Here is a 12,686-nt window from a genome sequence, read left to right as displayed (position 1 = left end):
TACTATTTTAAGAGTTTTAGATAAATCAGGTCATATTCTTTTTACAACAATATTAAGATATAGTTACTATTATCCCCATTTTACAGATGAGAAAACTTATTCTACTCTCATATGAAATAGCACTGGTATCTTTTCAGTGATTAGAATATTTGTTCCTTGAAAGAATTCAAACAGGTTTCTTCCAAACTTGGAAGCAAACAGAACCCAGCCAAGTAAAGCAAGGTTATTTAACCCAGTAGTTGCCAACTTTCTTCATGCACCAGAATCGCCTGTGGAGCTTTCCAAATGTGCCAGTGCTGGGGCTTCACACCCAGAGATCATGATTTAGTTGGTCTGGGGAGACACCAGGGCAGCATTTCTCATTTGTTGTTTAAAGATCCCCCAGCTGTTTAATGTGTAGACAGTGCTGGGACTACAGAATTGGCCAATGGACAAGCATTTATCGCTTACCTACTAGGTGATAGGTGCTGTGCTCCATGCAGTGGTAGATGCCAAGGTGAATAAGATGCTGCACTAGCCCTAGGAGTTGATATCTTCCAGGATCTGCATAAGACTAAGAGGGAAGACAGAAACAATGTTAGGGAGCAGAACAAAGGAGGTGAATTCAGCTAATGACACAAAATTAATCCCTGGAGCCTGAAGGAGAATCAGGGAGGACTCAAGAAGGACAGTGTTTATACTAAATAAAGCAGATAAGGAAACCATCAGAGATTGCTGTGTAAAGTTATGCGCCCACTTTGGAGGTTAAATGGTGTAGACCAATTTGTCATCTTCTGCTTCCTTTCTTTGCAAGAGGAGCTCTGAATGGTTTAAGTATCCAGGTCTGGGTCAGGCCCTGGCGCCTACACTGCTGATGGTGGGACATGTCTTTCTCCTGGCCAATGGGAAAAGAAGGAAAACATTTCAGGAGCTGCTGAATCCCAGTGTCTTTATTTGAACTTCCCTGGACCAGGCAAGTTAGTGGTATTTATGGCTTAAAAGAATTTCCAGCTGTAAGTTTATCTTCTTGTTAAAAATCAGCCATCCCCTACCCCAAACAACCAAAGACAATAAATCAAGGCTTAAGTAAGAAGCAAAGACTTATCTCTACAAATAGGAATCCCTATGGTTGCTAACATACTATTTTTTTAGTATCAGGCATCCTAAGAGGTTAAGTGATTTGTGGGTGGGGGTGAGCGTCCCTTCAACTCGGTACACAGAAGGCGTGGAAATGAGACCAGATGTTGTCTGAGTTAAGGGAAGAAGAGTTGGGCTAACATTTCCTGATGAGTTCCAGGGCCTAGTCAAGGTTTTACCTCTCCCAAATGACACACACTGGGGCTGCTGTTATTCTGAACTGATTCTGCCAATTGATGACTATCCTCTCCAGTCTAGTTCCTTTCTCTTTCACAGAAACAATGGTGTCAAAACAAGCAAGTCTCATTCCTGAATACTGAACGGATGTACAGTTCTGTCATTGTCATCGAGGGGATAACAGCAGAGTATGGTGGCCGCCAACTGGTGCAATAAGCTACTACTATTTTATCAAAATGTAAAAAAAAAGGAAAAGGTGCTATTTGATGCTCACTGACCTCAAATATCCTCTTCCAAGAAGGATCTGTGCTCTTCTTGTTCACACCTGGGCTCAAGTATAGCATCAATGATGGGCCCAGATAATGGCCTTTCTACCCTAACACCCAAATTGTGCTCACTCCCCATCCACATTGTATCACAAGAGTTGGGGGTGTCATTTTCCCCCTGTTCAAGGTCAGCCTTATTCATGGGTACAGTAGAAGGAGCCCATGTAAATAGAAGGCCTTTTACACCAAATATGTTTACTGGTCTGTCAATGTCACATTGTCTGAAATGTTTTCTTTTCTGAACAATTTCTGAATAATTTTTGGCAATATTTTCTTTTGGAAAATTTGGGAAGATTGCTTACTCTCTCAGAATGTCATTTAAAATGCATATACTCTTTGGGACTTTGGTTCCACATCTTAAGCCACTTTCTATTATTTATTCCCCATGATACAGCAAGTTTTCCAGTACTATTTATACTAGTAATAATACCCACACACAGAGTGGTTGAGTTTAATTTAAAACCTACAAGTCATCTTCATGGAAATTACTTATTCTTCACAAACACTATTCCATGTGGGCAGATTGAGCCTTAACTTCCCCGTATTAGAAGTAGCTGCCTTTCTCCTCGGAATGCTCTTGGCTCTGTCTGTGGTGTAGGACGGGGTGAAAAGTCAGGAGAAGGGAAACGAGCTGTCATCAGCAAAAGTTTTTTCCAGGGAAAGTTAAGCATTCATTCAGTTTTTCTTCCTTTCACAAAGGGAAGTGCACATTGCTGGGGTCCTCCAAAGCTCAAAGGGAAATCTATATGATTCTTTTTCCCTGACAAAGTTTTCTTCCACCCCACCCCTTTTCTTGGGAAATTTAAAAAACACAGAAAAGTTAAACTCTCACACTCATACTTCCCAGAGTTAACAACTATTAACATCTGGTCATATTTTCCTCCAAGTTTTTTTAAAGAAATAATATGTTTCAGATTCCAAATTCCATCCCTTTCAACCAGTCCACTCCTCCCACACCCACACCCAAGGGAAAGAAAGCCACTTTCATGAGTTGGGTGTGGATCTTTCCAATCTATTAAAAATATATATGTTTTATACACTTATGTATGCAACAAGTAATATATAGTATTACTTTCTATATGTATTTTGTTATTTAAATAAATGACATCATTCTTTATAGTGTCTGCAACTTGCTTTTCTCCCCGACTATTTAGCATTAGGTTTTTGGCAATCTATCCAAGTTGAGGTATGTAGATCTATTTCGCCTCTTTCCATTATGTATATATCACATTTCCAATTCACTACTGATGAATATTTAGGTTCTTTCCAGTTTTTCACTATTTTCTGCCATGCTGCAACAAACATTCTTGTGCATGTCTCTTTGTACACACATACAACGGTTTTTGTAGGAAATATATTCAGTAGTAGAATTTATGGGCCTAGTGTATGCACAATTTCTATTTTACTTAGGTTCCGCCAAAAGACTGAAAGAGACTATATTGATTTACATTCCCACCAGCAGAAGGTGATTGGACCATTTCCCCCACATACTGGTCAATACATGATATCAATATTATCAGACATTTAATTTTTTTCCAATTGAATGGTTAAAAAAAATGGCTAAGTATTGGTTTTATTTCTCATCTCCATGGCTATTAGTAAGTTTAATTATCTTTTCATAGGTTTATTGTCAATAGCAGTTTTCTTTTATCATATCCTTTTCTTATTTTTTATTGGATTATTATATTTTTATTACTAGTTTGTAAGGGTTTCACATGTACCTTGGATAGTAATCTTTTGCATATGATATACATCTTCTTTTAAAATAAATCTTTTTTTCTTATTTTTGAATTGGTAATATATTCACATGGTAAAACCTAAAGAGTTACAAGAGTACAATGTGAAAAGTATCTTTCTAGGTCTATTACCCTCCCCCCCCCAATTCATTTTACCTTCTTGGAGAAAAGCAATGTTCTAGTGCACCCTTCCAAAGAGTTCTATGCATATGCAAAAAAATAGTTTCTATGTTCTTCTACAATTACTTTTTGTAAACTCATAAGAGAGCATACTACACATTCATTCTGCATCTTGCTTTTTTTCACTTAAAGATATCTTAAAGATCATTCTAAATCAGTTTACATTCCTTCTCTTTTCCATTTTATTTCATTTTATTTATTATTTTTGGCTGCAGTCTTCTTTTATAATGATGGACCAAAATTTTTTTTTTTTAAACATCTTTATTGGAGTATAATTGCTTTACAATGGTGTGTTAGTTTCTGCTTTATAACAAAGTGAATCAGTTATACATATACATATGTTCCCATATCTCTTCCCTCTTGCGTCTCCCTCCCTCCCACCCTCCCTATCCCACCCCTCTAGGTGGTCACAAAGCACCGAGCTGATCTCCCTGTGCTATGCGGCTGCTTCCCACTAGCTATCTATTTTACATTTGGTAGTGTATATATGTCCATGACACTCTCTCACCCTGTCACATCTTACCCCTCCCCCTCCCCATATCCTCAAGTCCATTCTCTAGTAGGTCTGTGTCTTTACTCCCGTCTTGCCACTAGGTTCTTCATGACCTTTTTTTCCCCCTTAGATTCCATATATATGTGTTAGCATACTGTATTTGTTTTTCTCTTTCTGACTTACTTCACTCTGTATGACAGACTCTAACTCCATCCACCTCACTACAAATACCTCCATTTCATTTCTTTTTATGGCTGAGTAATATTCCATTGTATATATGTGCCACATCTTCTTTAACCATTCATCCGATGATGGACACTTAGGTTGCTTCCATGTCCTGGCTATTGTAAATAGAGCTGCAATGAACATTTTGGTACATGACTCTTTTTGAATTATGATTTTCTCAGGGTATGTGCCCAGTAGTGGGATTACTGGGTCGTACGGTAGTTCTATTTTTAGTTTTTTAAGGAACCTCCATACTGTTCTCCATAGTGGCTGTATCAATTTACATTCCCACCAACAGTGCAAGAGTGTTCCCTTTTCTCCACACCCTCTCCAGCATTTATTGTTTCTAGATTTTTTGATGATGGCCATTCTGACCGGTGTGAGATGATATCTCATTGTAGTTTTGATTTGCATTTCTCTAATGATTAATGATGTTGAGCATTCTTTCATGTGTCTGTTGGCAATCTGTATATCTTCTTTGGAGAAATGTCTATTTAGGTCTTCTGCCCATTTTTGGATTGGGTTGTTTGGTTTTTTGTTATTGAGCTGCATGAGCTGCTTGTAAATTTTGGAGATTAATCCTTTGTCAGTTGCTTCATTTGCAAATATTTTCTCCCATTCTGAGGGTTGTCTTTTTGTCTTGTTTATGGTTTCCTTTGCTGTGCAAAAGCTTCTAAGTTTCATTAGGTCCCATTTGTTTATTTGTGTTCTTATTTCCATTTCTCTAGGAGCTGGGTCAAAAAGGATCTTGCTGTGATGTATGTCATAGAGTGTTCTGCCTATGTTTTCCTCTAAGAGTTTGATAGTGTCTGGCCTTACACTTAGGTCTTTAATCCATTTTGAGTTTATTTTTGTGTATGGTGTCAGGGAGTGTTCTAATTTCATTCTTTTACATGTAGCTGTCCAGTTTTCCCAGCACCACTTATTGAAGAGGCTGTCTTTTCTCCACTGTATATGCTTGCCTCCTTTATCAAAGATAAGGTGACCATATGTGCATGGGTTTATCTCTGGGCTTTCTATCCTGTTCCATTGATCTATATTTCTGTTTTTGTGCCAGTACCAAACTGTCTTGATTACTGTAGCTTTGTAATATAGTCTGAAGTCAGGGAGCCTGATTCCTCCAGCTCCACTTTTCGTTCTCAAGATTGCTTTGGCTATTCGGGGTCTTTTGTGTTTCCTGGACCAAAATTTATTTAACTAGTTCCTACTGATTGACCTTTATGTTGCTTCCAATTTTTTATTATTAAAACTTGTGTTTCTTATACATATATTATTTTATACATATACAAATACCGGTAGGGTAAATTATCAGAAGTAAAAGTACTAGTTAAAGCTAAGTGTTTTTTAAATTTTAATAGGTATTACCAAATTATCCTCTGTAGAGGCCGTACCAAATTACACTCCCACCAGCAATGTAGGTGTCACTTGTCTTTTTTAAAGATTAATATAATAATAACAGATAACATTTATTGAATGTTTATTATAGGCCAGGCATAGCTATAAATCCATTGCTTGTATTTTAAAGAAATCATTATGGAAAATGTCAAATGTGAATAAAAGAAAAGAAGGTAATGAACTCCCACATACCCCTCACCCAGCTTCAATAATTAAGAACATATCTACAGTGCTGTACGTCAATTATGTCTCAATAAAACTGGAAGAAAAAAAAAAAGAACATATGGCAAATCTCCTTTTATCTATATATCCACCCCCATTCTCTTCTCCACATACCTGTTGGATTATTTTAAAGCAAATGCCAGGCATTGTATCATTTCATTCATAAATATTTCAATAGCATCTCTAAGATATATGGATTTTTTAAAAAGTAACCAGTGTCATTATCATGCCATAAACATTAACAATAATTTTTTATGGTCACTTAGTCACCAGTCAGTACACAGATCTCCCCAACCAACCCACTAACATCTTTTTACATTTGGTTTCTTTGATTCAGAGTCCAAACAAGGTCCACACATTTCATTTGGTTGCTACGTCTCTTAAATTTCTTTTAGTTCCTAACAGCCCTCCTCCCCCTTGTTTTCTCACCATTTATTTATTAAAGAAAAAAGTGTCAAGGTGGTCAAAAGTTATAACTTCTAGTTATAAAATAAATAAGTCATAGTGATGTAATGTACATCATGGTGACTATAGTTAACAACACTGTATTGTATATTTGAAAGGAGCTAAGACAGTAGATCTTAAAATTCCCATCACAAGAAAAAAATTGTAACTATGTGTGACAATGGACGCTAACTAGACTTATTATGATGATCATGTATATATATAAAATTTAAGGTTGAACACCTGAAACTAATATAATGTTATATGTCAGTGATACCTCAATAAAAAGAAAAGTGCCATTTGTTCTGTTCGATTGTATTTTAATTTTGTTTATAATGGGTTTTATTTGTTAGTTTGTTGCCATATGAAAGAATTAAATTTTGCTATAGTCAAATTTAAGTACCTTTTCCTCTATAGTGCATGTTTTTGTATCTTATTAAAGAAAGCCTTTCCCACTCCAAGAAAAAAATTGTTTTCCACATAGGTTTAGAGTAATGTGATTTACATTTTAGGCCTTTAATCCATCTAGAATTTATATTTGCATATGATATAAAGTAGAAATCTCATTTTTTTTTCCCATGGGGTAGGTCTATTCTATACCCTTTCTTCAGTGATTTGCAATGTTATCTCTGATATAATGCGTGGCTCTGTTTATAAGCTCTCTCCTTTTGACTGATCTATTTATCTGATTTGACTCTAATACCTCACTATTTTAATGACTATAGCTTTGTAATATGACAGGCCATTGTTAGGACAAATTTGGTTTCAAATTTTTTAATGTGCAATAAAATCAGGCTAATCAGAGCCCTCATATGTCCAAAAAATGATGGACTTTGGTTTAGGAGGATAATGACATTTTACAGGCTGCTGGAATTGAGGTAGGAGTCCATGTTGTGCTAACAGATAACATTTAAAAGCTAGATTTACTTTGTTTGGAAAGGTTTCATGTAGTTCTTCCATAAGTACTGTACTTTCATAATGTCTTCTCAGATCACAAAGGATTTCACCCTTTCTTCCTCTTCTCCTCCTCCATCCTAATCCACATGTGTGGGCAGAGAGAAAGGGAGAGAGAGCTCATGAATCCAGGAGGCGAGTGAGGGTAAACATGCAAATCTTTGGTTTATAGATTAAGAATAAGATTAAGATTAAGAATAAGAAGTGGGAGAGGGTCAAGCCCCAAGTCACAGGACTCTTGTTATTTGCTATCCTGCCAACTACTAAATTTAGTAGATTTCAATGCCTCAAAGAGCCGATAGCTGGTCATGATTAATTTATCAGATACCTACTGCTTGACCAGTCTTGAAGAGGTGGGAGGGATGGAGCACTGAATGTACTGATCAGCTCTCAGATGAGAAAGGAGTGTTCTTGCCTCAAGGAAAGAACATGAAGAGCCCCAGACACAGAGACCTGTCTCATTTCCTTGAGGCTGTTTGAGGGAATGACTTCCACCCTGCCTCAGCGTGAGCTCCACACCACAAGAGCAAACACTGCTTTTTTCACTCCAAGCGTTCAAAGACCTTTGTACATCTTCCTTAAGGCTAATTAAATGTTTTCACGGTAAAGCATACGTAGGTCCAGAATCAAAGAAAATACACTTGATAAAAATTAACTCAGGGTACAGCACATTATTTGAGATGTGGTTTTTATACATTGTGCAGAGAAAAAGACCTGGTTGCGTTTCTAGTCTCTGACTTGATGAAGCCCAAAAGATAATAGGCAATTTCACAGCCAAGACAGCTAAAGAGGATGCTGTCTCTTTGGAAACTTAAAGAGTAAAAGCAGAAAATCAACTAATGCTATATTCTACATGGTATACAGCAAAGAGTGATGCTGCCAGTGATTCACTATCACAGGGACATGAGGCTTTTGTTTGGCAGAAGAAGACCAATGAATAGGACTCTTAATCAGTCATCCAACAAATATTTACTGCTCCCTATAATACTGAGGAATCCATAGTGGACAAGACATACATGTGCCATCTTTCATGGAATTCCCATTCTAGAGCTGAAAAGGCAAACAAGTAAATAAATGGCAAGCTTCAATAACTAGTATGAAGGAAACAGACAAAGGGCTGAGGTACATGCCAAATACAGGGAACCTGTATTATGTCGGGTGCTTAGGGAAGGCTTATCCGAGGAGCAACACTTAGGTTGAGACATGAGGGAGGCAAAGGAGCTGGCTAAGCAAAGACCAGAGAGTGGAAAGTTCCTAGCAAGTGAATAGGCCCTGAAATGTGCAGAGGCTTGGCAGGCGGAGGAGCTGACTGGAAAGCAGAGAGGTGGGGCCTGCTGACACCAGCTGACAGCGCAGTGGTAGGAGGTGGTTGCTAGAGATAGGTCCTGGCCGGGTGGTGCCAGGCCTTGGAGGCCAAGGTAATTCATTCACACTTTTACCCAAAGAGCAACAGAAATCCTCGGGCAGTTCTTTAGCAGGAAAGTGACACAATCTGGTTTACGTTTTACAAAAATCTATCTGCTCTGTGCAGAATAGATGAGAGGGCAGATGTTTACGTGAGAAGAGATGGTGGCTTGGACTAGGGTGGGAAAGTGAAGAGGCAGAAAATGGTTGGATTCCATTTGGAAATGGACTAGACTAGTCTTGTTGGCAGACTCTATAGAGAGGGTGAAGAAAAGGGTGAATCCAAGATGACTATTAGGTCCTTCGCTTGAGGAGCTGGGTGGATGAGAGTGCCTTTTCCCCATATGGGAAAGACTGGGTAAGGGAGGGAATAGACTGGAAGTGGAAATTAAGTGGTCCCTTTGGACAAGTTTAATTTGTGGGTATATGATTCTGAAATTCGGAGGAGAGGTTTGGGCTAACAAGAAAAATTGGGGAGTTGTCAGCATATAAAAGATACTGGACATGGGAAGGAAAGAGGTGATCTAAGGAGAGAGTTTGGAGATAAACAAGAAGAGGGACAAGAATCAAAATCTGAGGAGCATCAACAAAAGGTGAGGAGCTCACCCAATGGCCTGTGAAGGAAAAGGAAAAATAGTAGAGTGTGTTGTTATGGAAATCAAAGAAAAGAAAGCATTTCAAGAAGGATGGAGAGGTTAGCTTTGTTGAATACTGCCAGGATCCTCAGAGAGTAGGACTGAGGGATTAAGCAAGGCGAACCTGCCCAGGATTCTAGCTCCTAGGAGGTGGTTTCTCAGAAGGCTTCGGCTCCTCTATGTGATTATACACCCGAAGTTCAGGGATTTACTTAACAAAAGGATTTGTCAGCCAACCTCCCACCTGGGGCTTACCAGCTTTGAGGCAAACTCCGACCAAGACCATCACGGGAGATCAGAAACCGAGCACCTCATCCCTGCATCACTGCCCTGCTCCTCACTGGCTGTCATAAGGTCAGACTTCCTAGGTCTGGTCTTACGCACTACTTCAAGACTATTCAAATATGCTCAAACCTGGCATCACATTTTTCAGGAAAATTTATCACAACCTATTAAAATTTAAAACTTTCATGTACTCTGACCTGGCATTTTTGCTTCTATGTATCTCACAAGAGCTAAGATCGAGGTTCAAGGTTGTTCCAATCTGCAGTATTGTTTGCAATAGTAAAAACTTGGAACAACTTAAATGTCCACTCATAGAGAGGTGCTAAATATTAAAGTATGACCTATCAATACAGTTGAACGTTATGGAGCCATTGGGAAAAAATGTAGTCTTTCTAGATGTGCTGACACGGACAGGTTACCAGGAGACACTGTGGTGCTGCTTGCCCAGCATGCACTTCCTTCTCCTTGCCTTCTAACAGATCCCCAGTTTTGTTCTGGTCACCATCCCCTCCCCAAGGCAGCCCATGCGACTCAGGCTTTAGCCAATCCATGCTTTCCCCTAGAAATTCTAAATGTGAAGATCCTCAGAGAAAGAAGGAAGGGATGGTGGTAGGGAAGAGCCACCCACCAGAAGGTGGGAATCACCAATCAAAGTGCACAGAGAACCCAGCACTGGACCCCAGATTATAGGAGATTACAGCATTTTAGAGATAAACTGTCTAGCACCTTACATATAAAACATTCTACTTATGTTTGATCTCTATAAATGTAAAAAGTGTGTTATTTTTAACAGCTAACCAAAAGATGCTGCATCTTCACAAGCTGTGACACTTGCTACCTCATAAACGTTTATCTTTTCTTCAGGGTGATGTTACACAGTGTGATGTTACACAGTGTGAATGAAAACCCTTCAGTGTGGGAAAGAGGAATCAGGACTTCTGTTGTTAGAAAAGAAAAATGTGGACAGGGTAATATCTGCAGACTGAGGATGCTCATAAACTTTATCTGAAATAAAATGTGATACTCATGAATAAAACAGATTTTAAAAATGTGAAGATTCTCTCCAAATCGGTTCTCAACTCCGTAGCCAAAGAGATTTTTAAAAACCTAATCACTTCACCTTCTTCTTCTTGCCCTTGGAATAAAGATCAAAATCCTTTACAAAGGTCCATGAGGCTCTGCATGATCTGACCTGACTCACCACCCCTCCAGCATCATCACTCTCCTGCTTGTTCTCTGGACTCCAGCCACACTGGCCTTCTTTCTGTTCCTTGAATCAATGTTTCTTCCTGCCACAGACCCCTTGAACATGATGTTCTCTCCACCATCATCCTTCAGATAGCTCAAATGTCAACTTCTCAGGGTCGCCCTCCTGACCACTCAAGCTAGATTAGATCCATCTATTTTTAAGCTCCAATGCATTGTGCACCTTTTCCTCTTAGCCCTTCTTATGATGTATAGTCATGCATTCACTGTGTGAGTATTTGATAAATAACTATCTCCCTCACTCAACCACAAGACCTCTGAGGGAAGAACTGTATCTGTCTTGCCCAAAATTTTATCGGTAGTATCCAACACAGCACCTGGGGCTTAGGAGGTGCTCTGTAAATGTTTATCAAATAAATGAATCTGGAATTGCGTCTTACACATAGTGGGAGCTCCACTGATAATCACTGAATCAAACTGAACTGGAGACAGCGATTTGAATTTGTTCTGTTGATTTTGATCAAATCAACATACGTGACTTTTTAAACATAATAGGGGCTTCCCTGGTGGTGCAGTGGTTGAGAATCTGCCTGCTAATGCAGGGGACACGGGTTCGAGCCCTGGTCTGGGAAGATCCCACATGCCGCGGAGCAACTAGGCCCGTGAGCCACAATTACTGAGCCTGCGCGTCTGGAGCCTGTGCTCCGCAACGGGAGAAGCCGCGATAGTGAGAGGCCAGCGCACCGCGATGAAGAGTGGCCCCCGCTTGCCACAACTAGAGAAAGCCCTCGCACAGAAACGAAGACCCAACACAGCCATAAATAAATAGATAAATAAATAAATAAAATTTAAAAAAAAAAGATTTAAACATAATATATTCCTCCTTCCCCCATCCATCAGTAAATCCCATAAACTCTACCTCTAAAACACATCCCAAATCGTTCCCCTCCCCTTCATCTCCACCACCACCACCCTAGTCCAAACCACAATCAGCTCTTACCTAGATTATTGCAATAGCTTACCAACTGGATCCTACTTCCAACTATGTCTCTAGACAGTCATTTTCCATGAGGCAGATAAGATAACCTTTTAAGTACATCAGATCATGTCAGACCACTGCTTGAAACCTACCATCACTTCCCAACACACCCAGAAACACACCTGAGATACAATTCAAATTCCTTACCCTGGCCTCTTCTGGCTTCTGAAAACTTCTTTGATATAATATCATACCCTTCTCAGAAAGTGCCTCTACTCTCCAACCCATTGGTCTTTCTTCTGTTCTTCACACATGCCAATTTTTTCCCATTTCAGGGCCTTCACTGACATGTATCTTTGTCGACACTGCCCTTCCTACTTGGCCATGCCTGACCACCCAATTTAAAATAACCAGCCAGTCTGTCACATCACTCTGTTGTAATCTACCTGGCACTTATCTCTACCTGGCATTTTTCTTATTTATTTCTTCATCTGTCTTGTCTACTGCTATATTCCCCATACCTAAAACAGTGTCAGGCCCCTAACTGATGGTTAATAAACTTCTGTTGAATGAATGTACATCTTTAATTTCTTACAAGTTGATTTCCAGCCCTATTACTTCACTGAAAGTACTCTCTTTCAGGTGCCTCCAGAAATAGCATTTTAGTTCTAACCTTGACCTTCCCCACCCCCACCTCTGCTGTGTATTGAATACCTCCTTCTCCTTCTACTGTTTGCTTCCTTTCCTTCCATAATACTTCTCTCCTGCTACCCAGCTGACTGCTCTTTCTCTCTCCCTTTCACTGGCTTCTCCCCATTCTCACACTTAGAACATCCTCCATAGTTTAACTTTTTATTCTTCTCCTTCTCTTAGAAACACCCTGCCCCCAAACCCAGGAGTTGAGTTACA

At 39.3% G+C, this 12,686-nt stretch overlaps 1 protein-coding gene across 5 annotated transcripts in view; it reads right to left on the bottom strand.

Annotated features, from left to right (window-relative positions):
* LOC309630428 (uncharacterized protein) overlaps window positions 1-12,686 on the bottom strand; it is a 547,317-nt gene that overhangs the window by 180,712 nt on the left and 353,919 nt on the right. For 4 of the 5 annotated variants that reach the window (XR_014245658.1, XR_014245659.1, XR_014245660.1 and 1 more), the window contains one exon: window positions 451-553. Coding sequence is in view for 1 of the 5 variants with exons in the window: in XM_082395675.1 (XP_082251801.1) it covers window positions 451-553 (103 nt within the window). In the remaining 4 variants the exon portion in view is untranslated. Of the gene's footprint in view, window positions 1-450; window positions 7,349-12,686 lie in introns of all 5 variants that reach the window. The other variant, XM_082395676.1, reaches the window with a different exon arrangement.

The sequence above is a fragment of the Balaenoptera borealis genome, assembly GCF_965194805.1.
Source record: "Balaenoptera borealis genome assembly, chromosome: 6".
Lineage (NCBI taxonomy): Eukaryota > Metazoa > Chordata > Mammalia > Artiodactyla > Balaenopteridae > Balaenoptera > Balaenoptera borealis.
Note: the sequence above shows the minus strand (reverse complement) of the source record. Positions and strands in the feature narration are given on the sequence as shown.